Here is a 26,192-nt window from a genome sequence, read left to right as displayed (position 1 = left end):
GAGAGAGCACAATATGATAGAATTGACAGACACATTTCCTGCCTACCACGAGTTTACAGTCTAGGGGGAAACTCTGTGTCAGAGTGGTTTAGGGGATGAGAAGTACTGAGCAATAATTATACAGGAAAAATGCTATTTCTTTCCAGTAAAACAAAGTCACTCCTTTTTCTAGAAATGCTTTATTGCTGCAGTCAATAATCCCGCATGTCACAGCACAAATAACCAATTTACGGTTTAAGAAACTAAAAAAATATTCCGCAAGTGGTAATACTGAGAAAAGATCCACATACATAAAAGGATACAAAACTATACATTTAAATTATTGGAAATTTGTTACGGAACTAAAAAAAAACTTTGCAGAATGTGACGTGTCTTGTATAAACCACATAACACGTGCCAGGGTCAAGTCAACTTTATTAACAGAGCACAGTTACCCATCAACAAATAGTTTCTCAAAATAGGAGATCAGCTGCAAAATTTGACCAATTGTTTTCTAAACCAAGACAAGTGCAGCTTTCTACTTTTCAGTACTACCTTGGGTCACACAGGTGCTGCAATAGGTCAAACTAAAACAAAAAGGAAAACTGTAGTTCAAATTCAGATTTGCACATCTATAAAACAGTACACATCTTTGCTTTTGAATTCACCCTTTAGTGATAGTGGATATCAGAATGTAGGACTGCGTTTTAGATTTTAATTTCCCTTTTCACAAATCCTCTTCTCTTCCTTCCCTTTCTAATCCCATCCCTCTTAAAGTACCCCAAAAGAATCCCGGGACTCCCAAGAGTGCTATAAGGCTCTGAAAGCAGATTCCCCCTTCTAAAGAAAGAAGCGTGAAGACCCCGGGAATGTGTCCTCTTGGCCTAATTAGGAATTTTTTTGGGAGGATGGAGGTGTTAGGGAAGGGACGATTTAGAATTTTGCACTGCGATTTCTTCCACAGCAATGCTACTCCCGCTAATATATATTTATGGCCTGTAGTGTGATCTTTGATGTCTGGTGGCTCTAATGAGATGGTCATTTAGGACGAAGATTTGATGAGGAAAGGCTGTTTCACCTGAAAGCTCAGGAAGTAAAGAGGACGACAAGATGCTACTCCAAAGTGAGAATCAGTCCACAACACTCCAATTTACAAACAGATAAAGAAGGAAGCTAACACCACTCAGCGTTGCTTCCACCACTACATGGCAGACCTTTTCTTTGGGGACTCCATGAGCACTGGAGAATAGCAAAAAGGTGTGAAATGCGGAAAAAGGAAATAATATCAGATATACAAAGAAACCTCTTTTGGCAATCCAGAGGATCCGAGACGCGAGTGGCCTAAGGATTGGCCTACTTTTGTCCGCTAAACGCTACAGTGGGGCAGAAAACTTGAATTTCTTCCTTAAATCTATTCTATGATGCCACAGGGATTTGGAGTTGGGTGGCGGGTGAGGGAAGGAAGAGACCTCAGACTATTCAACGAATCCTCCAAACATCTGGCTGTCCTGGCACAAGCTCGCCAACCCAAAAGAAATGTTAACTCTGCTTGCCAATATCAACAATTCCAAAGTGGTGGGAGGCGTTGAAAGGAGCTACCTGTGCTATGTAGAGATCATTCTAGCAACCTTATATGCAGACGAATTTCTTAAGTGACTGAAGGGATGTAAGACCTGGTACGGAACTCACCTGAGTAGACTTGCTTTACCTCCAAATAGCTGTCTGTGGACATGGCCTGGGTCTCTGGACTCTTGGAACAGATATTACTGACCAAGGGATCGGAGTTAAGGGTGGTGGGGGGGTCCAAATAATTGCACTTTCGAATGCTCAGCAGGCAGAGGCATGGGGGTGAGAAGGGAACATTTCACGCTCTCCCTAACAACAGCATGGCACCCTCCAGCCAGAGGAATTCTTCCGCCAGTGCGACTGGGCCACTTAAATCCACAGAGAAAGTGGAATTCTATGAGAATAGACCGAAAATTGAAAACCTTGCAATGCAACACACACACACACACACACACACACACACACAGAGTCACTTTTGAAATTTAAAGCCTCCTCCTTTCTCCTCCTTATCTCCAGAGAAACCCAGGTGGACTTCAATATTGGAGCTCATTAAGTTATCTATTTAAAATTACCCCCTTTCTCTTCACAATCTCCCTTTCCTATGTTGTTACCGTGCTCCAGTGCCCCCCATGAGGAACTGTTTTCAACAGATTGCTTCAAGGGGTGGCAGCAGAAATCTGTCTTCCTAATGAACTAAGGTGTCAAGGCCACTTTGGAGTCTTTTTTCTCCCCGAATAGGAACAGGTTAGAAATCGGAGGGGCTTTGGTGCCTTTAATGGTTCTCTTGGAGTCAGTCCAAAAGGGACTGAGCCAGCCTTGACTCTTAATGAGCGGCGAATATATTTTATTCGCCTCTCCCCAGTTAGAGCGTCAGCTCCGTGTGGGTAGGAAAGCCTCGCTTCTTCGTCTTGTACTTTCCGGGCACTTAGTACAGTGCGCTGCACCCAGTGGGTGCTCAGTAAATGCTAACTATGCCAACGACAACTGCTACTGTTACTCTTACTACCATTAGCTGAAGGGGGATTGAGAAAACAATCTCCACTGCTAAGGACAAATCACCTGATCAACTCACTGGTCGCCCCAATATGCGCAACCATCCACCAGAGACTCGGAGAAGTACTTTTCCCCTTCTTCTGGAGGAAGGACATGCCCGTGTGTGCACTGACACACCCACAGACATACATCCACCCACCCGGCGCACACAAACGCTCACACACACACATCCCTCCCTCACCTGACCAGAGGATGGCACGTATTTATTCCTTATTGTCAAATCTCCTCTTCCTTTCACAAGTTGGAGGGAACTGAATAGAAAAGCGGAACCAAAGAGACCAAAATCTCGAGATCCTGCTGGGAGCGCCCACGTCTTTCCAGCTCGATAGCTAGGGCTGGAAACTGGGAAGGGCCCACCTGCCATGTAAGGAATCTTCCTCAAAGACAACACATTCCATAGGATCCCTAAGTACAAACGGCGAACACCCAGGAACTACCCATCACGAGTGCAAGAGTCCTTAGAAGCAGCTCGTGAAATAGCTCCGAGGCAGAGTGTGTGGAGTTAACGCAGGGGAAATCAATCTGCGGGTGTTATGTTGGAAGTCACCTACTTTCATAAGGCAAGAAGGCTTTAGGACACGAAGGAGCCGAGTGTTTTGAAAGGAATCTTTTGAAGTGAGGCATTCTTTCAAGTTTCAGTCCCATTGGACGCATATATTACAAAATAAAAAAAAAATTTAAAAGTGCCATTTGCTTTCTAAGTTATCACAATAAGTAAAGCATAAATCTTCAACTGGTTGCCCAAGAGAGATGTTAGTGGCAGCATTAGCGGAAAAATCAGGCTTTAGACAGAAAGGCTACCAGTTGTCTATCAACGTCTCCTTGGTAGACGGAGATGCTGTCTCACCGATACAGTGAATGTCCCCAAAAAGCTTCTAGGGTCGGTTAGTGCTTAAATGGAATGGTATCTCCGAAATCCGCATCGGCCACGGCTCACGTGAATTTCACATCTCCCTTTCCTTCGGCTCATTTCGGTGCGGCTGTAGCGGACGTTTTCCACCTTCTGCTCATCCCGTTTGGGAGTGCAAGCTCAACAAAGCGAGGGAGCGTCGAGAGGCCTACGACTATGGTCGTGTACTAAAAGATATGTCAAGGGAGGACTTAAAAAACCCAGAATGTAATAAAAAAGGTGTAACGGCCCAGTCTAAGCTGTGAGCTGAGTTCCATCCCCACACGACCGAAGCACAATCTTTGCAGTAAACATCCAGGTGAAAATAGGCGACACCCGCTAATCAGACTTGGAAAACTTCCAATCCACAGTCATCGGGTTCTGTGTAACGGGAAGAGCTTATCTCAGAACGGTGAACTCCACGCGCATCCTTACTTCCAAAGTTGGACTCCATTAGCGTGGGTTTTTCAAAAATGGTCTTTTTGCTTGTCTCGGGACAGTTTTGGACATAGATGACTCTGTTATAAGCCTTAAGTCTCTTCCATAGCTGCATGTACACTTTGCACTGCACGTACATGAAGAGCAGTCCTCCTGTGAAGCCAATAGCCACGACCACCAACTTAGTCCAAAATGGCCACTCTAGAATCCCTGGAGAAACAGAGAATGGAGTTAGCACATGTTGACAAATCTTCACTGAACGATCGCCGTTTCAGCGCGTGAAAATCAACTGGTGGTATTTATGGAGTGATTGAAGTGCACAATCAATCAATCAATCGTATTTATTGAACGCTAACTGTGTGCAGAGCACTGTACTAAGCGCTTGGGAAGTACAAGTGCTAATCTCCTCACCGTACCTCGCTCTCGCCTGTCCCGCCATCGACCCCCAGCCCACGTCATCCCCCGGGCCTGGAATGCCCTCCCTCTGCCCATCCGCCAAGCTCGCTCTCTTCCTCCCTTCAAGGCCCTGCTGAGAGCTCACCTCCTCCAGGAGGCCTTCCCAGACTGAGCCCCTTCCTTCCTCTCCCCCTCGTCCCCCTCTCCATCCCCCCCATCTTACCTCCTTCCCTTCCCCACAGCACCTGTATATATGTATATATGTTTGTACATATTTATTACTCTATTTATTTATTTATTTTATTTGTACATATCTATTCTATTTATTTTATTTTGTTAGTATGTTTGGTTTTGTTCTCTGTCTCCCCCTTTTAGACTGTGAGCCCACTGTTGGGTAGGGACTGTCTCTATATGTTGCCAATTTGTACTTCCCAAGCGCTTAGTACAGTGCTCTGCACACAGTAAGCGCTTAATAAATCCGATTGATGATGATGATGATGATAATACAAGTCGGCAACACACAGAGACAGTCCCTACCCAACAGTGGGCTCACGGTCTAGAAGGGGGAGACAGAGAACAAAACCAAACATACTAACAAAATAAAATAAATAGAATAGATATGTTCAAGATAAATAGAGTAATAAATACATACAAACATATATACATATATACAGGTGCTGTGGGGAAGGGAAGGAGGTAAGCACACTGTGCTGTACTTAGTGCTCGGGAGAGCATGATGGAGTAAGTAATAATGGTATTTGTTAAGTGCTTACTATGTGCTGCGCACTGCTCTAAGCGTTTGCCCTCAACGAATTTGCAATCTAGTGGGAACACTTCTTAAAACTTCCTCCAGCCTCTCTGTCCTTTCGGCGCCTCAGGTCTGACTCCCTTCTCCCTCCTCATCTTCTCCTGTGAAGTACCAGTCTCCTTTCGGGGTTCGTGTTACCCACTCCCTTCTGCGTCGCCCTGACTTGCTCCCTTTATTCATCCCCCTTCCCAGCCCCACAGTACTCCTGGACAGCTCTGTCATTTATTTATCTGCGTCAATGTCTGTCTCCCCAGCTAGAGTGTAAGCTTGCTGTGGGCAGGGACTGTGCCTGTTTATTGTTATAGTGTACCCTCCCAAGCACTTAGTACAGCGCACACAGTAAGCACTCAGTAAATACGACTGACAGATTGACAGGCTGCCCTCTGAACTACTAGAAGTCTGAGCTTACATCAATCATAATTTATTGAGCGCTCACTGAGTGTAGCGCATTGTCCTAAGCGCTTACATGAACTCAAGAGTCAGTCGAGCATAACTTTTCTCTTACCTGCAAATTTTACTCTGTCGCCCTTACAAAGTCGCTGTCATGGGGCAACACTGACATTCTCCTACAGAGTGCTTTTATATTAATGTCTGTCTAGATTGTAAGCTCATTGTGGGCACAGAAAGTGAGTACCGACTCTGTTATATTGTACTTTCGCAAGTGCTAGTACAGTGCTCTGCACATAGTGCTCTGTGCATAGACTGTAAGTGCCCCTCTAGACTGTAAGCTCGTTTGTGCAGGGAATTTTTAGTGTTACACTGTACACTCCCAAGCACTTAATACAGTACTCTTCACACAGTAAGTGCTCAGTAAATACGATTGAATGAGTGAATGAAATGCTCAATAAACACCACTGATTAAACTGGCTGCCCGCCTGACCCAGCATGAGCCAGGGCAGAGGCTCCCGATGCCCATAGCTTCATCCCGGATTGGTCCCTGGCAGCCGCGAAGGATGGTCCGGAATGAGGTGGGGGGGGTCCTCATCCCCAGCCTGGCCAGACGGCCTGGTGGGCAGCCCGAGAGCACAGTGAGGGGCAGGAAGGGAGGCGCCCATCTCGCTTCCAAAAAATCAGGTGGGTGGTTTGGGGGCGAGACGGAGGCCTGATCACACTACCACCACCCCTGCCTCATCTCCCTTCCCTTTCAAACAGTCCAGACCACAGCTCTCCCCATCTTCAAAGCCCTCCTGAGAAAGTCCATCTCCTCCTTGATTAATTTCCCCATCACCCCAGCCATATCAAACTATCTGCTACCCTTGGAAATTGAGTACCCTACTCTTCTCAGCACTTATGCATATGTGTTCCCAGACTGAGCCCCTTCCTTCCTCTCCCCCTCGTCCCCCTCTCCATCCCCACATCTTACCTCCTTCCCTTCCCCACAGCACCTGTATATATGTATATATGTTTGTACATATTTATTACTCTATTTATTTATTTATTTTACTCGTACATATTTATTCTATTTATTTTAATTTGTTAGTATGTTTGGTTTTGTTCTCTGTCTCCCCCTTTTAGACTGTGAGCCCAGTGTTGGGTAGGGACTGTCTCTATATGTTGCCAATTTGTACTTCCCAAGCGCTTAGTACAGTGCTCTGCACATAGTAAGCGCTCAAGAAATACGATTGATTGATTGATTGATATGTTCCCAACTGCAAAATTAAGTTAGCATTCAACTCACACTGACATATTTGCCCTACTCCCCAAATATCCTTGTGCTTCCTCCTGCTGCTACTATATATGGATAATTTAAGACAGCCTTGATTCAGGGGCTGTCTCTTTAGCTTCGGAATACTCACCCAAACGTTTAGGTCAGGGCTGTGCCTATAGAAAATGGTCAATAATGACCACTGATGATAATGATGATCCCACATAACCTATCATAACCAGGGCCTGGAAAAAAGTGATCTAAGGTATGTGGAGGGATACAGTACCTTCGATTTTTTAACACTAGAAAACAAAATGTTCTAATAATAATAATGATGATGGCATTTATTACTATTATTATTATTAGGACATTTTGTTTTCTAGTGTTAAAAATATTCTGCCCTCTCATTTTAAACTGCTATAATAGGTAATACTGTAACTTCAAAAGAATGATCTCCTGAGCTTTGTTGATTTGTCATAGCTAGGGTGAAAAACGCTGTTGCCACGTAGGGTAACGAGGAGATGTAGGCCTGAAACCTGCAAGCTCAGGATTCAGTAATTCCTCTGTAAGCTCACTGTGGGCAGGGAATGTGTTGTACTGTCAGCTCTGTTGTACTGTACTCTCCTAAGTGCTTAGTACAGTGCTCTGCAAATAGTAAGAGCTCAGTAAATACCACTGATTGATTGAATTTCCGATGCAGAGTTGGTCATGCATCCTGATGCTGAAACTTGATCCTTTGCCAAATGACTCCAAAGCAGAGACAGTGGATCACTTGGGTATGCAGTGGGTTACGGAAAATGCACTAGTTAATTCAACTGGGCAGGTTTCTGCATCAGCTATGTGACTTTTCATCTGTTATTGTAATTGATCTCTTCCTCCACCCTTAGTTTTTGCTATTTGTTAAGTGCTTAATATATGCCAGGCATTGTATTAAGCGCTGTGGAGGATAAAAGGTTGGACCCCATCCATGTCCCACATGGGGCTCAATCTTAATTTCCATTTTAATGATGAGGAAACTGAAGCACAGAGAGGTTAAGTGATTTGTCCGAGGTCACACAGTAGACAAGTACAGGAGCCTGGATTAGAACTCAGGTCCTTCTGAGTCCCAGTCCTGTGCTCTATCTACTAGACCATGCTGTTTCTGCATGGACCTTCTCTTTTTCATTCTCTCTCTCTCTTCCCAGATGCGTATATGTACATAACAAAGAGTTGTCCTTTATATTTTTATGGTATTCGTTAAGAACTATGTGTGGCTCAGTGGAAAGAGCCTGGGCTTTGGAGTCAGAGGTCAAGGGTTCAAATCCCGGCTCCACCAGTTGTCAGCTGGGTGACTTTGGGCAAGTCACTTAACTTCTCTGTGCCGCAGTTCCCTCATCTATAAAATGGGGAGTAAGACTGTGAGCCCCCCATGGGGCAACATGATCACCTTGTAATCTCCCCAGCGCTTAGAGCAGTGCTTTGCACATAGTAAGTGCTTAATAAATGCCATTATTACCCAACTTGTACTTCCCAAGCGCTTGGTACAGTGCTCTGCATGCGGTAAGCGCTCAATAAATATGATTGAATGAATGAATTCATTCATATTTCGTATATTCGTATTTATTGAGCGCTTACCGCATGTAGAGCACTGTACCAAGCGCTTAGGAAGTACAAATGAATTAGCACTTATTTGTGTGACTTTGGGCAAGTCACTTAACTTTTCTGTGCCTCAGTTACCTCATCTATAAAATGGGGATTAAGTCTGTGAGCCCCACGTGGGACAACCTCATCACCTTGTAACCTCCCCAACTCTTAGAACAGTGCTTAGCACACAGCAAGCACTTAATAAATGCCATTATTATTATTATTAGTATTATTATGCCATGCACTATACTAAGCGCTGGAGTAGATATAAGTTAATCAGGTTGGACACTGTCTCACTTGGGGCTCACAGTCTTAATCCCCATTTTACAGATGAGGTAACTGACTTGCCTAAGTTCATACAGCAGACAAGAGGCAGAGTCGACCTTAGAAGCCAGTACCTGGGACTAAAGGGCCTGTGCTGTTTGTACTACGCCATGCTGCTTCTCATATTTGAAGTGCATGGCTCAAAAAGCCAAAATGAGACCCATAGTCATTCATTCATTCTTTCATTCAATCGTATTTATTGAGCGCTTACTGTGTGCAGAGCACTGTACTAAGCGCTTGACCCAACCTCACTGTACACACAGAACGCATCGTATGTTGTGTTCTGTTCAATGTTTTCTCTTCCGCTTCTTTGTCATTCCTTACAAATCCTTTGCCCCTAAAAGAGCCAGTTCCTTCTTGATATTTGCTCAGTAGTTACACCGATTCCTGTCTAATTTCCCCTTCTGAAGTTAGGAAATCATGAACTGAACATGGACGTTTGCTTACAAATATGATTCATCCTGCTACAACAGCCCTTGTGTGGGTGACGTGACTGAGTGTTCTCAATTGAGTTGCTTGTTTGCCATGCAAATTTGCGACATCAATCTAAGAAGTGAGAAGCAGCGTGGCTCAGTGGAAAGAGCCCGGGCTTTGGAGTCAGAGGTCATGGGTTCAAATCCCGGCTCCACCACTTATCAGCTGTGTGACTCTGGGCAAGTCACTTAACTTCTCTGTGCCTCAGTTACCTCATCTGTAAAATGGGAATGAAGACTGTGAGCCCCCCGTGGGACAACCTGATCACCTTGTTAACTGCCCCAGCGCTTAGAACAGTGCTTTGCACATAGTAAACGCTTAATAAATGCTATCATTATTATTATTAACTGAGGCTCACATCTCCTCAGTGAGCACAGAACCAGTTTGGTGATCCCAATGTTACAGTTCTGCAATAGTTTCGGAGTCCACGGGCTTGGAACTCGGCCGCTAAAACGCCGCCTTGTTCTCCCTCCCCATTCCTTTCACATCACCATGTGAAGATGATGAAGCGGAAGGCATTGATACAAATAAATTAAAATGACAGATATGGACATAAGTGCTGTGGGGCTGGGAGTGGGGAAGAGCAAAGAGGGCAAGTCGGGGTGATGCGGAGGGTCAAGGGAGATGAGGAAAAGTCGGGCTTGTTCTGGGAAGGCCTCTTGGAGGGGATGTGCCTTCAGTAAACTTTTGAAGGCAGGGGAGAGTTATTGTCTGTAGGATTTGAAGAGGGAGGGCATTCCAGGCCAGAGGCAGGACGTGGGCTAGGGGTTGGCAGCGAGACAGGTGAGATCGAGGCCCAGTGAGAAGGTTAGCACTGGAGGAGCGAAGTTTGCGGGTTGGGATGTAGAAGGAGAGAAACGAGTTGAGGTAGGAGGGGGCAAGGTGATGGAGTGCTTTAACCAGTGGAGAGGAGTTTTTGTTTGATACAGAGGTGGATGGGCCACCACTGAAGTTTTCTGAGGAGGGGGGCAACATGCCTGGAATGCTTTTGTAGCAAAATGATCCAGGCAGCAGAATGAAGTAAGGACTGGGGTGGGGAGAGACAGGGATCAGACCCTGGGCCAGTCATTGGGCCCCTGGTGGATGGGGTGAGGGAAGAGAGGAGTTGAAATCAAGCTCTCCTTCTGCCACCCCCCGGGGTACTACCCCCTCGTATAAGCTCCGTTCCAACTTGGATCCCAACACTCCTGCACTCCTGACCACAAAGCGTTCAATAAATACCACTGAATGAATCAACCCAGAATTTTATTGACTTTGTAGAGAAGGTGGCATTGCCTCGTGGATAGAGCATGGGACTGGGAGTTAGAAGTCAAATTCCGATTCCACCACTTGTCTGCTCTGTGACCTTGGACAAAGTCACTTCAGTTCTCTGGGCCTCAGTGACCTCATCTGTAAAACGGGAACTAAAACTGGGAGCCCTAAGTGGGACAGGGAATGTGTCCCACCCGATTTGCTTGGATCCACCCCGACGCTTAGTAAAGTGCCTGGCACGCAGTAAGTGTTTCGCAAATACCGCAATTATTATTATCGAGTTTTAAATGCCAAAAAGGAGGTGGAGATGGGTCCAAGTACAAATTAAAAGTCACAAAGCTGGTGATGGATTCCAAAAAGATGCTCACTGGAAAAGTGTGGGAAGTTACCTCCCCAGCTCAGTGCTCCAGCGACCGGCCTCTAACGTTTTTAGTTTCAGATGAATCATTTCCTCAAGAGTAGATGTGGGCAGAAACTGAGGAGATGGAGACTTCTCATTCAACTTCCGCCCCCACAGGGGCCTCACTAAGACAACTGGGGAAACTTCAATCCATCATTTTAAACGTTTACACTCTCTGCCAACCTCTGGGTCCAAAGTCAGGCCTAGGTCTGAATTCTCACTGAATTTGAACAGGTCAGTTCTAGGGCCTAGGGCATGAGACGGGGACTGGCGGGGGGCGGAAAGGTATGAAGAGGCGGAGGCAGGAGAGCTAAGCCCCAGCCCGCAGCTTTGGCAATTCTTTTCCTTCAAGAACCACCACTACCTAGTAGGTCCTAAAGCTTGGGCAGGAATCGGTTTACTTGTACATGTTCACTATTCCATTTACTTTGTTAATGATGTGCATTTAGCTTTAATTCTATTTGTTCTGACAACTTGATACCTGTCCACATGTTTTGTTTTGTTGTCTGTCTCCCCCTTCTAGACTGTGAGCCCGTTGTTGGGTAGGGACGGTTTCTATATGTTGCCAACCTGTACTTCCCAAGCGCTTAGTACAGTGCTCTGCACACAGTAAGCTCTCAATAAATATGATTGAATGAATGAAGGACTCACTCAGAACAAACAAGCCCCTTTCTCATCCTGCCTCCCCCTGCTCTCTGGCCTGCGGTTTCTACCTCCACAACATTGCTAAAATCGACCCTTTCCTCTCCATCATCATCATCATCATCAATCGTATTTACTGAGCGCTTACTATGTGCAGAGCACTGTACTAAGCACTTGGGAAGTACAAATTGGCAACATATAGAGACAGTCCCTACCCAACAGTGGGCTCACAGTCCATCCAAACTATTAGCCTGATCGAAGCCCTTATCAAAACTCATGTCGACTACTGCGGTAGCCTCCTCGCTCCCCTCCGACTGCTCTCTCTCCTTACTCCAGTCCATACTTAGCTGTTCGGATGATCTTTCTGAAATACCTTTTGGCCCATGTCTCCCCACTCCTCAAGAACCTCCAGGCATTGCCCATTCACCTCCCCATCAAACAGAAACTCCTTACTTAAATCCTTACTTTAAAGCACTCAGTCAGCTTGCCCCTCTTTCCCTACCTCGCTTATTTCCTATTACAACCCAATTCACTCCCTTTGCTCCAATGCATTCACTCAATCATATTAACAGTGTGCTACCGTGTGCAGAGCACATCACCATGTGAAGATGATGAAGAGAGAGACATCACTACAAATAAATAAAATGACAGATGACTAAGCGCTCGGAAAGTACAATTCAGCAACAGAGACAATCCCTGCCCACAACAGACTCACAGTCTAGAAGGGGAGGACGGGCACCAAAACAAGTAAACAGGCATCAATAGCATCAATATAAATAGAATTATAGATACATACACATTATTAATATAAATAGAATTAGAAATATGTACATATATACACAAGTGCTGTGGGGCGGGGAGGGGGGTTAGTGCAAAAGGAGGGAGTCGAGGCGATGGGGAGGGGGGGGGGGAGAAGAGGAAAGGGGGGGCTTAGTCTGGGAAGGCCTCCTGGAGGAGGTGAGCCTTCAGTAGGGCTTTGAAGGGGGGAAGTGTGATTGTTTGCCCACATCGTCCTTCTGGCCTGGAACTCCCCTCCTTCCAAAGACCACCACCCTCCCTAACTTCAAACCATCATTAAAATCCCAACTCCTCCAAAAGGCCTTCCCTGACTAAGCCCTCATTTCCCCTACTCCCTCTCTCCTCTGTGTCACCTAGGCACTTGGATCTGTACCCTTCAAGCACTTGATATCCGCCCCACCCCGCAGCCCCACAGCACTGATGTAGATATCTGTGAAGCGGCAAGACCTAGTGGACAGAGCCCGGGCCCGGGAGCCAAAAAGGCGTGGGTTCTAATCCCGGCTCCACCACTTGCCTGCTCTGTGACCTCTGGCAAGTCACTTCATTTCTCTGGGCCTCAGTTCCCTCATCTGGAAACTGTGAGCCCCATGTGGGACAAGGACCGTGTCCAATCTGATTATTTTGCACCTACTGCAGCGCTTAGAACAGTGTTAAGCACATAGTAAGCGCTTAAATACCACAATTATTATTATCATCCGTATTTTATTTGAACATCTGTCTCCTCCTCTAGACTGCAAGCTCCTTGTGGGCAGGGAATGTGGGCCACTAACTCTGTTGTACTATACCCTCCCAGGCACTGAGTACGGTGCTCTGCATACAGTAAGTGCTCAATAAATACCACTGATTGAGTGACAAAATTTCCTGCCCCTTGGATTTCTAATTCAGCTACAGTCAGGCTTGAGTTTCCACATCCTCTGCTCTTTATATGGTTTTGCCACTTGCTTGTGATATCTACAACAAAGACTTATCCAATCTAAATGAACACAACATCATTATTTCCCCTGCCAAAATAACTGAAGAGGGAGCTGCTGCTCAGAACGATCAATGTGATGCATCCATTACTTTTTGAGGTCAGAGAGTTTAAGGAAACTCAGAAGACTGCTGATAGCCTCAATTTTGGCAAAAAAGATGTCTAAGGAGGCTAAAGAATGTTTCAGGCCACCATTCTCCCCACCTTCGAAGCCTTACTAAAATCACATCTCCTCAAAGAGGACTTCCACAACGAAACCCTTATTTACCTTATTCACTCTACCTCTGGCATCACCTTCCACGTATCCGACAATTACTCTCCCCACCTTCCACGTCTTATTGAAGGTTCATCTCCTCCAAGAGGCCTTCTCACATTAAGCCCTTATTTCCTCTTCTCCCGCTCCCTTCTGCATCACCCAAATTTGTTCCCTTTATTCATCCTTCCTCCCAGCCCCACAGCACTTATGCTTATAGCCATAATTTATTATTTCTATTAATGTCTGTCTCCCCCGTCAGACTAAGCTCGCTGTGGCCAGGGAATGTGACTGATTATTGCTGTATTATAGTCTCCCAAGCACTTAGTACAGTGCTCTGTAAACTGTGAGTGCTCAATAAATAAAATCGACTAACCTATGCATTTGGATCTGTACCCTTTGAACACCTGATATTCCCTCCTCCCTCAGCACTTACGTACATATCCCTAATGTACTTGAATATCTGTCTTCCCCTCCAGACTGGTGGGGGGGAACATGTCTGTTATACTGTACTCTCCCAAACGCGTTGGTACATTGCCCTGCATACAGTAAGTGCTCAATAAATGCTACCGATGGATTGAAATGACTTCATAACAGGCACCCCCTGAGGCCCTTAAGGCTAAAACAAATGTCTTTGAAGCTTGGAGAAGATTTGTACTCCCTCTGCTGACTTTGGCTCTGTCTAGCTAAAAGACAAATTCTTGTTCAAATGCCCAGCTCCCTTCAAGCACACCCACTCCATCTGCAGCAGAGGAACTCGGCCCATCACAGAGCCAGCTGGAGGATGGTTGGTGAACAGGGACAGAACAGTACAAAGAATCTGGATCAAGTGCTCTGTGACTTCTCTGGGGCTGATTTTCGATCAATCAGTTACTCAAAGGTACTTGTTGAGCGCTTACTGTATGTGGAGCACTAGAATAATAAGAATAATAATGGTATTTGTTAAGCGCTATGTGCCAGGCATTGTACTAAGTGCTGGAGTGGATACAAGCAAATTGGATTGGACACTGTCCCTTTCCCGCATGGGGCTCACAGTCTTAATCCCCATTTTACAGATGAGATAACTGAGGCACAGAGAAGTTGAGTGACTTGCCCGAGGCCACACAGCAGACAAGTGGCAGAGCCGGGATTGGAACCCATGACCCTCTGAATCCCAGGCCCATGCTCTATCCACTACGCCATGCTACTTCCCATACTAAGTCCTCTAGACTGTAAGTTGGTTGTGGGCAGAGTATACGTCCATTTATTGTTATACTTTACTCTCCTAAAGGCTTAGTACCTTGCTCTGCACACAGTGAGCGCTCAATAAATACAACTGACTGACTAAGTGTTTGGGAGAGTACATTATAATAAAATCAGGAGAAAAGAGACCTGCCCGCAAGGAGTTTACAGCCTACAAGGCGAGACAGCTAGTCAAATAAATTACAGATGGGGAAATAGTAGATTCTAAGGATACCTACGTGCTGCGAAGCTGCAAGGGTTGCTTACAGAGTCTTTAAACAAACAACGACATTTATTTAAGCACCTACTACATGCAAAGCACTGTTCTAAATGCCTGGGAGAATACAACAAAAGCAGAACCCACAATCTATTGGGGGAACAGATATTTGGGAAGGACTGTCTTTATTGCTGAATTGTACTTTCCAGTGCTCTGCACACAGTCAGCACCCAATACAACTGAATGAACGAATGAATATTTTCCAAGTATTTTGCTTTCCCTCACCACAAATTGGACTGTACAAGGCCCAGAGAACATTGCCAAGTAGTCCCCGATTCCTCTCACATTTTGCCAAGACTGACGTCATTCATTTAGTGTTCCCTAACAAGATTTTTTTTTCTTAAAGCGTAGGAGCTGATCAAGTTCCTTGCTCACTTGCAACTCATCCTACAGCGCGACCAAATCTCTTTCTGGATTTCCCAACTGGACTCCTCAATGGCTGGCCAAAGCAGGGCAGCTTCTTTCTTCCTTGCTTCCCACTACTTTAGCTGGTTTGAACAAAAAGGTCTAGAGAAGCAGCGTGGCTCGGTGGAAAGAGCCCGGGCTTTGGAGTCGGAGGTCATGGGTTCAAATGCCAACTCCTCCAATTGTCAGCTGTGTGAATTTGGGTAAGTCACTTAACTTCTCTGTGCCTCTGTGACCTCATCTGTAAAATGGGGATTAAGACTGTGAGCCCGCTGTGGGACAACCTGATCACCTTGTCACCTCCCCAGCGCTCAGAACAGTGTTTTGCACATAGGAAGCACTTAATAGTTGCCATCATTTTTATTATTATTATTATCTCAAGGCACAAAAACAGAGTAACAGAACAGCTGTCTTGTCATCACGACTTAGGATCCGCCCAGCATAAGTAAAGGAAATAAGGAGAGGAAGGGTGGTTTGGTCAAGGACAACGGAGTCACTAAATCATTGTCCGATCATATTGGGACGCAACTGGGATCTGTCCAAAGAGTCATCCTGGAGTCCCCAAGGCACTACTTATCACTACAAATTGAAGCTGGGCACATTGGTATCTCCCGCTACTGTAGTAGGGCCCAAGGAACCCCCCTGGGTTTTATTCCTCGGATAATTTGCTGCCTGCCAAAATTCTTCTTTTCCTATTAGCCCTCTCAGGAATGGCAGGTCACATTCTTTTCCCTTTTCCCCTTTCCCCATCCCTGCCTCCACCCCAGCGCTTAGTACAGTGCCTGGCATATAGTAAGAGCTTAGCAGAAACCACAAAACCAAACAAGTAGACAGGCGTCAATACCATCAATGTAAATAAATACAATTATAGATATATACACATCATTAATAAAATAAATACAGGAATAAGTATGTACAAATAGACACAAGTGCTGTGCTATTTATTCATTCAATCGTCTTTATTGAGCGCTTACTGTGTGCAGAGCACTGTATTAAGTGCTTGGAAGTACAAATCCCCTCCCCATCCCCCCCCGCCTTACCTCCTTCCCCTGCCCCAGCACCTGTTGTGTATATATATATATATATATATATACATATATATATATATATATATGCATGTTTGTACATATTTATTACTCTATTTTACTTGTACATATTTATTCTATTTATTTTATTTGGTTTATATGTTTTGTTTTGTTGTCTGTCTCCCCCTTCTAGACCGTGAGCCCACTGTTGGGTAGGGACCGTCTCTATATGTTGCCAGCTTGTACTTCCCAAGCGCTTAGTTCAGTGCTCTGCACACAGTAAGCGCTCAATAAATACGACTGAATGAATGAATGAATGTGGGATGACTCAGTTTTTTTACTTGACCATGGGAAAGGGCTAGATCCAAGCTGTGGTTTGCGGGGTCTCCTTCCTGTTTGTCTCCCAGGAGTTTGGAAACTAGGCCACAGGCTCAGTTTAAGATTCCTTTGGTGGGCAAAGGGTGTGTGCATATGATGAGGATGATGGCATTTGTTAAGCACTTACTATGTGCAAAGCACTGGGGAGTATACAAGAGGATCAGGTTATCCCACGTGGGGCTCACAATCTTCATTCCCATTTTACAGATGAGGTATCTGAGGCACAGAGATGTTAAGTGATTTGCCCAAAGTCACACAGCTGACAAGTGGCGGAGCCGGGATTAAAACCCATGACCTCTGACTCCCAAGCCCGGGCTCTTTCCACGGTCACGCTGCTTCTCATGTATGTATGTGCCATATGTTGTCCTTCTCGTGCGTTTGTGTGTGTGTTTGTGTGTGTGTGTGCGCCCTGTACACAGTAAGCGCTCAATAAATACAATTAAATGAATGAATAAATGAATGGATATGTGTGTGTGTGTTTGTTTAGCTTTGGCTGGGGATAGAGGGATGAGGATGACAAAAGAGGTAGGATACATAGACTTCAGCACAATCCCAGGGCTGATCGTTGTAAGACAGATATAATGATAATAATGACGGAATTTGCTAAGCACTTACTATGTGCCGAGCACTTTTCTAACCACTGGGGTAGATACAAGGTAATCAGGTTGTCCCACGTGGGGCTCACAGTTTTAATCCCCATTTTCCAGATGAGGTAACTGAGGCGCAGAGAAATGAAGTGACTTGCCCAAAGTCAAACAGCAGAAGAGTGGCGGAGCCAGGATTAGAACCCACGTCCTCTGACTCCCAAGACCGGGCTCTTTCCACTAGGACTGTCTTCTAGAGGTCTGAAATCACACCCCAAAAAATAAATTCTGAAAGCAGTCCTGGATAACCATTAGAGGCAATAATAATAATAATGGTATTTATTAAGCGCTTACTATGTGCAAAGCACTGTTCTAAGCGCTGGGGAGGTTACAAGGTGATCAGGTTGTCCTACAGGGGGCTCGCAGTCTTAATCCCTGTTTTACAGATGAGGGAACTGAAGCTCAGAGAAGTTAAGTGACTTGTCCAATGTCACACAGCTGACAAGTGGCTGGGATTTGAACCCACGACCTCTGACTCCAAAGCCTGTGCTCTTTCCACTGAGCCACGCTGGAATTATTACAACCAGATAGGTGCCAGATTGAGCCTGCTGAATGCACACTCTGCTTGATCTAACAGATCTGAGAACTACACGAATCTTACTGCATGAGAAATGGGTTTTTTATTCTTGCAGTGCCGAAAGGTATGCAGTGATTCTTCTTGGGCAGCAGAAGGTGCCATAATAATAAGATTAATAAGGATTATGGTAGAAAAGCACTTATTAGGCATGAAGCACTATCCTCAGCACTGGGACAGATACAAGTTCAACGGGTCGGTCACTGACCCTGTCCCAGATGGGGCTCCTAGTTAAGGTAGGAGAGAGAACAAGGGTTGAATCCCCTTTTCACCAATGAGGAAACTGAGGCCCAGAGAAGTTAAGTGACTTGTCCAAAGTCACACAGCAGGCAACTGATGAAGCCACGATTAGAATTCGGGTCTTCTGATTGCCAGGCTTGTGCTCTTCCCATTAGGCCCAACCGCACCCCCCTCTCTCCTAGGCTCTTGGCAATTCCCTCTTGAGAGGTGAAAGAGATAGGGTGCAGTTGAGAAGCACCATGGTGTACTGGACAGAGCACGGGCCTTGGACTCAGGTCATGGGTTCTAATCCTGGCTCTGCCACTTGTCTGCTGTGGGACCTTGGGCAAGTCACTGCACTTCTCTGGGCCTCAGTTAGCTCATCTGTAAAATGGGGATCGAGACTGTGAGCCCCATGTGGGAAAGGGGCTGTGCCCAGCCCAATTGGCTTGTATCCACCCCAGCGCTTAGTATAGTGCCTGGCACGTAGTAAGCACTTAACAAATACCATTAATTGTTATTATTATTTCTTGCCATAAAAACCCAACTGAGGGGGGGGGGTCTCCTGTCATGTGTGGAACCATGTTTGTTCTCAGAAATCCCTACAGCTCCGGCTAGGCCGTTATTCCTTTTCCCATGGCCACACAAACAGCATGGAGGAGGAGGAGGAGGACACTGAGGGCAACCTGCTCCTCAGTCCTCACCCTGGAGTAAGCAGCATGGCTCAGTGGAAAGAGGCTGGGCTTTGGAGTCAGAGGTCATGGGTTCAAATCCCGGCTCCACCACTTGTCAGCTGTGTGATTTTGGGAAAGCCACTCAACTTCTCTGAGCCTCAGTGACCTCATCTGTAAATGGGGATTAATACTGTGAGCCTCCCGTGGGACAACCTGATCACCTTGTAACCTCCCCAGTGCTTAGAACAGTGCTTGGCACATAGTAAGCACTTAACAAATACCAACATTATTATTACTATCTCCATCCCCCGGGGACTCCGTTATTAAGGGGAGCAGGAAAGAGCAGGGGCTTTGGAGTCAGTGGTTATGGGTTTGAATCTCGACTCTGCCACATGTCTGCTGTGTTACCCTGGGCAAGTCACTTAACTTCTCTGAGCCTCAGTTACCTCATCTGTAAAAAGGGGATTAAGATTGTGAGCCCCACGTGGGACAACTTGATCACCTTGTGTCCCCCCCCCCCAGCGCTTAGAACAGTGCTTTGCACATAGTAAGAGCTTAATAAATGCCATCATTATCATTATTATCTCCATCCCCCGGGGACTCCGTTATTAAGGGGAGCATTTTATTCTCCCATCCTGGGCCCTGAGCTGGGAATGACTTGCGGGGCATCGCTCAGTCCCTCCTCAAATCGGATCTGGTTTGCAATGATTTTTTGTCTTTTCGATTTAGGTTTGGGCATCCTTTCCTCCTGCCGGAATCACAACAATTTGATCCATTTTTACTTTCCACTGTAATCTTTGTTTGAGTCGTTTCACATGGCAGTCTTTGTTCAGAACCGGTAAGAAAAAAGGAGGAAAAAGAACCACTGGAGAACAGCTCAATTCCACTTCCCAACTTCGGAATCCACGTCATGGATTTCCTTCACCTCAAAAAACCTTCTGGGATTTGCTCAACAAAGACAACCCCCTTATAGTTTTCGATTTGAAACACAATGGAGAACTAAATGCTTCTTCGGAGTCCTTCAATTTCCTTATCTTCCCCTATCTGGAACTTATTTTGATGTCTTTCTACCCAACTAGAATGTAAGCTCCTTGAGGGCAGGGATCATATCTACCAACTCTATTGTATTCTCCCAAACCTTTAGTACAGTGCTTTGCACACTGTAGCCCCGTCCTCTGTCTGGATCTGCTCATTCTCACATAAACTCAACCCTGCTGCCTGGGAAAGTTCAGTTTTTTCTTGGCTAATGACAAATTTTCCTCCAAAATTCTCTCTTCCGGCCCCCTTCCGACAGGGCAAACGTTTATGGATGAAAGACACATTTTTCCTCTGCCAATTGGATTTCACATACATGGTGAATAGGACAGTTTCATCATTTTGCAATTCTGATTAGCGTCACCTTGTCTTCTTTGGACAGGTAATTTTAGGAATAAAGGCAGAGGGTGACTTGTCTTATGCTGTCGAGTCGAGTCTCCTCCAGGAGGCCTTCCCAGACTGAGCCCCTTCCTTCCTCTCCCCCTCGTCCCCCTCTCCATCCCCCCCATCTTAACTCCTTCCCTTCCCCACAGCACCTGTATATATGGATATATGTTTGTACATATTTATTACTCTATTTATTTATTTATTTTACTTGTACATATCTATTCTATTTATTTTATTTTGTTAGTATGTTTGGTTTTGTTCTCTGTCTCCCCCTTTTAGACTGTGAGCCCACTGTTGGGTAGGGACTGTCTCTATATGTTGCCAATTTGTACTTCCCAAGCGCTTAGTACAGTGCTCTGCACATAGTAAGTGCTCAATAAATATGATTGATGATGATGATTTCCGACCTACAGTGACTTCAGGGGCACATCTCTCCCAGAACGCCCCACTTTATCTGCAGTCGTTCTGGTAGTGTATTCCTAGAGTTTTCTTGGTAAAAATATGGAAGTGGCTTACCATTGCCTTCTTTCACGCAGCAAACTTGAGTCTCTGCCCTCTACTCTCTCCCATGTTTCTACTTGCCTAGCATAGGTGAGTTTTGACTTGTAGCAGATTTTACTTTCTGGCCACTGCCCAAGCTAGGAATGGAATGGGTAGGCCTCTGCTTGACTCTCCCTCCCATAGCCGAGACTGGTAGAGTACTAGAAACTCTCCAGGTGAGATCCTGAGAGGGGAGAGACTGACAGAAGCATAAATTGGGACAGGGCAAAAGGTGAATAGGATGGTTTGATGCTATCCTGCAGTTCTGATTACTGTCACTTTTTCTTCTACAGACAGTTAAGTTTAGATATAAAGTCCAAGCGACAGAGCCCATTAAATGCTTCAGTCTGTACTTCACTCTGCTGCCCAGATTATCTTTCTACAAAGATGCTCTGGGCATGTCACTCCCCTCCTCAAAAATCTCTGGTGGTTGCCTATCAACCTTCGCATGAAGCAAAAACCCCTCATTATTGGCTTCAAAGCTGTCCATCCCCTCGCCCCCTCCTACCTCACCTCCCTTCTGTCCCTCTCCAGCCCAGTCCACACCCTCCACTCCTCTGCCCCCGCTAACCTCCTCACCGTGCCTCGTTCTCGCCTGTCCCGCCATCGACCCCCGGCCCACGTCCTCCCCCGGGCCTGGAATGCCCTCCCTTCCAACATCCGCCAAGCTAGCTCTCTTCCTCCCTTCAAGGCCCTACTGAGAGCTCACCTCCTCCAGGAGGCCTTCCCAGACTGAGCCCCCCTTTTCCTCTGCTCCTTCTCCCCTCCCCATCGCCCCTACTCCCTCTCTCTGCTCTTCCCCCCTCTCCACCCCACAGCACTTGTGTGTATATTTGTACGTATTTCTTATCCTACACATTTTATTAATGATGTGTATACATCTATAATTCTATTAATCTATTCTGATGCTACTGATGCCGGTCTACTTGTTTTGTTGTCTGTCTCTCCCCTTGTAGACTGTGAGCCCGTTGTTGGGTAGGGATTGTCTCTGTTGCCGAACTGTACTTTCTAAATGCTTAGTACAATGCTCTGCACACAGTAAGCGCTTAATAAATATTACTGAATAAATGAATGAATGACAGAACATAACTAGGGCTAAGGCAAATAGTGAATGGGGGAGTTTGATGCCATTCTGCACTTCTAATTTGCGCCAGTTTTTCTTCTATGGGTTCAAATCCCGGCTCTGCCAATTGTCAGCTGTGTGACTTTGGGCAAGTCACTTAACTTCTCTGTGCCTCAGTTACCTCATCTGTAAAATGGGGACTGACTGTGAGCCCCCGTGGGACAACCTGATCACCTTGTAGCCTCCCCAGCGCTTAGAACAGTGCTTTGCACATAGAAAGCACTTAACAAATGTCATCATTTTTTTTTCCTATGGACATAAAAGTTTAGGTATTAAAGGCAGGTATTAATGGGTGACTTAGCACCCATTAAATGACCAAAATATAACTAGGGCTAGGGCATTTGGCTCTCCATCTAGTGCTCCTACTGCAGACGAGATGAAAGGGGAGAAAAGGCAGGCTGAGCATGGGCTCACGTGGTCAACTATTTGACAAAGTCCTCGGGGCCCTTGAAATGACAAAGGTAGCGACCAGCAGAAGGTCCGTGCCAGTGAGATGCCAATTTCAACTTCTTAAGCTTACTGAGCTGAAGAGTCTGCCTGCCAACTGAACTTTCCGATTCCGCTTCAATCTAGAACTCTTAGTTTAGACCCTGCTGCTTTCCCTGGCATGGGGTAAACCCAAAATCTTAATTTATGTTGTATGCTTACACTTGTGGGCAGGGAACATGCCTACCAACTCTTGTTATACTGTACTCTCCCAAGTGCTTGGTATAGTGTTCTGTACAGAGTAAGCACTCAATAAATATCACTGATTGAGTGACTGAAAACATACTGTTCAGAATATAACACTGAGCCAGTATTTCCAGTTAGGCTTCCAGAAGAGAGGCAGGGAGGCCTAGAGGAAAATACATGAGCCTGGAATTCAGAAAACCTGGCTTCTCGTCCCAGTCTTTTCCCTGAACTGCTGTGTGACCTCTCTGGCCTTCAGTTTCCTCATCGTCCCCTACCTGTAACTTATTTTAATGTCTAACTACCCAACTATATTGTAAGCTCCTTGAGGGCAGGGATATCAATCAATCAATCAATCATATTTATTGAGCGCTGTGTGCAGAGCACTGTACTAAGTGCTTGGGAAGTACAAGTCGGCGACAGAGACGGTCCCTACCCAACAGTGGGATCACAGTCTAGAAGGGGGAGACAGAGAACAAAACAAAACATATTAACAAAATAAAATAAATAGAATAGGTATGTACAAGTAAAATAAATGGAGTAATAAATAGAGTAAATATCCACCAACTCTACTATACTCCCCCAAGCATTTAGTACAGCGCTCTGCAAACAGTAAGAGCTCAATCAATACCATTGATTAACTGATTTAAAAAATCATATAATTTATGATTTAATTAATAAATTACTAAATAATAATTAATAAATCTTTTAGACTGTGAGCCCACTGTTGGGTAGGGACTGTCTCTATATGTTGCCAATTTGTACTTCCCAAGCGCTTAGTACAGTGCACTGCACATAGTAAGCACTCAATAAATACGATTGATGATGATGATATTTATTGAGCACTTAATGTGCACAGAGCATTGTACTAAACACTTGGGAAAATTCAATGTAACAGAGGTGGGAGACACGCAATGCCCACAGTGAGATTACAGTCTAGAAGGGGAGACAGACATTAATTCAAGTCTCAGAGAACATAAGTGCCTATATTAATGTCTGTGTCTCATTACTATAAGTCCCAAAGCTCTTACGTATATATCTTTAAATTGCATATATAAATTATTTTTTATGTTAATGCCTGTCTCCCCCTCTAGACTGTAAGCTTGTTATGGGCAGGGAATGTGTCTGCTAATTCTGTTGTATTGTACTTTCCCAAGCACTTAGTACAGTGCTCTGCACACAGTAAGCCTCCATAAATATCATATATTGATTGATAAATAAATAAATTACAGATGTGTACATTTTAATCCTGTGGGGCTGAGGGAGGGGTGAATAAATGATGCAAATGGCTTCATATGATGGAATAAGGCTACTCCTCTGAGAAGCCTTCCCCTCCTCTTCTCCCAGTCCCTTCTGTGCCATTCTTACTTACTCCTTCATACATCCTCCCTCCCATCCCCAAAGCACAAATGTATATGTCTTATATATCTATTTATTTATATAATAATGATGACATTTATTAAGCGCTTACTATGTGCAAAGCACTGTTCTAAGCGCTGGGGAGGTGACAAGGTGATCAGGTTGTCCCACAGGGGGCTCACAGTCTTAATCCCCATTTTACAGATGAGGAACTGAGGTACAGAGAAGTTAAGTGATTTGCCCAAAGTCACACAACTTGGTGGAGCTGGGATTTGAACCCATAACCTCTGACTCCCAAGCCTGGGCTCCTTCCACTGAGCCACGGTATATAAATGTCTGTCTCCCACTTTAGACTGTGAGCTCGTTGTGGGCACGGAATGTGTCTGTTTTTGTTGTTCTGTAATCTCCCAAGAGCTTAGTAAAGGGCTTTGCAGACAGTAAGTGCTCAATAAATACGACTGAAATCCAAGTGCAAGTGCAAAAGGCAGTGGGACTGATAGATTGACTGATCTGCAAAATGGGAATTCATTCATTCAGTCATTCAATCGCAGTCGCTCCACCACTTGTCAGCTGTGTAACTCTGGGCAAGCAGTTAACATCTCTGGGCCTCAGTTACCTCATCTGTAAAATGGGATGAAGACTAAGCCCCACGTGGGACAACATCCCCGTCCTCCCCCTCCCCATCCCCCCAGCCTTACCTCCTTCCCCTCCCCACAGTACCTGTATATATGTATATATGTTTGCACGCATTTATTACTCTATTTTATTTGTACATATCTATTCTATTTATTTTATTTGGTTAATATGTTTTGTTCTCTGTATCCCCCTTCTAGACTGTGAGCCCGCTGTTGGGTAGGGACCGTCTCTATTTGTTGCCAACTTGTACTTCCCAAGCACTTAGTACAGTGTTCTGCACATAGTAAGCGCTCAATAAATACGACTGAATGAATGACAACCGTACTCTCCCACTTTGTATCTGCCCCAGCGCTTAGAACAGTGCTTGGCACATAGTAAGCGCTTAACAAATACCATAATTATTATTTATTATTATTACACTATAACAGTAAACAGACACATCCCCTGCTCGACTGTGAACTCTGTGTGGAGCAGGGACTGTATCTGCTCTGACCATCCTGTATCTTTGCCAGGGCCCAGCACAGTAGTAAGCCCTCATTAAAAAACCCCGATTAGCTAACCGCACTGCGGGACTGAGGACTAACCCACTGTCTGTTAACCCGCAAGGTCGCTCTCAGAGTGGACTTCATGGGTCCGAGAACTTGTCGCTTAAAATACTCCAAGATCACGGCTGAAAAGCACGTTGTCGGGGGAAGATGCTCTTGTGCCGTCTACTGCTGAAGGGAAATGGAATCCGAACAAAGTTGACATCTTAAAAACACAGTGTATCTTCTCTAAGCCATTTACTTTATCTTAAAGTTTACAGCCTAAACAGAACACAAATCATCACGTGAACATACCAGTAGTTTGTCCCTGCTTAATCTCCTCAGCAGTCCGGTCTATGAGGACATATAAGGACCATACCACACAGGTGATAGCAATGATATGGAATGTTACAGAGCACATGATCTTTCTCCGCTCACTGGCTGTCATCTGCAATTTCTCCCACTGGCAAGAAATAACAGAAACAGTATGACATTAGGGTTTTTTCTTAGGCATGGATGCAAATCATTTGGGGCACTCATTGGCAGATCATTTTGTTTCCCTTTCTTGGACACACTACATACACCTAGGAGCGCACGGCAGGCCTAGGCGGGCATTTCTGGGCCGGAGAGCAGGCTTGATGAGATGGGATTGTGATGAGGATACGTATCGCGGTACAAATTCGATAAATCCCTGACCAGCAAAGCAATGCTCCAGGAAACTGAACTTAAATGGACAACTAGATCACGCTCTCTGACTGGTTTTTCAGAAATTGAGGTCTGTATTTCGCCAAGTCCCTCAATTTTGCCCAATGATTCCTCCACGGATGGGCCATTCTCAGTGAAAGTGACGCTTGGAAAGTGCTGCCGTTCATTCCTTGCTATTTATAAAGTTTGAATGTGGAGCTGCTGATAATTCCTCTGAATGAATCTGTCACTTCAGTATTTTCCAATCCAATCTTTCTTTTTAGGAGCTCAATTTTTTTATGGTACTTG

General features: G+C 45.3%; 1 protein-coding gene across 4 annotated transcripts in view; it reads right to left on the bottom strand.

Moving 5' to 3' along the window:
• Positions 1–397: 397 nt before the first annotated feature.
• Positions 398–26,192, bottom strand: part of MARCHF8 (membrane associated ring-CH-type finger 8) — a 231,933-nt gene continuing 206,138 nt past the window's right edge. For all 4 annotated transcript variants that reach the window (XM_038743686.1, XM_038743689.1, XM_038743687.1 and 1 more), the window contains 2 exons: positions 25,515–25,662; positions 398–4,135 (listed from right to left, as the gene is read on the bottom strand). In XM_038743686.1, coding sequence (XP_038599614.1) covers positions 3,831–4,135; positions 25,515–25,662 — 453 coding nt within the window. In that variant the 3' untranslated portion in view covers positions 398–3,830. The remainder of the gene's footprint in view (positions 4,136–25,514; positions 25,663–26,192) is intronic.

Source organism: Tachyglossus aculeatus, chromosome 3 (genome assembly GCF_015852505.1).
Source record: "Tachyglossus aculeatus isolate mTacAcu1 chromosome 3, mTacAcu1.pri, whole genome shotgun sequence".
Lineage (NCBI taxonomy): Eukaryota > Metazoa > Chordata > Mammalia > Monotremata > Tachyglossidae > Tachyglossus > Tachyglossus aculeatus.
This window is presented reverse-complemented; position numbering and strand designations above follow the sequence as displayed.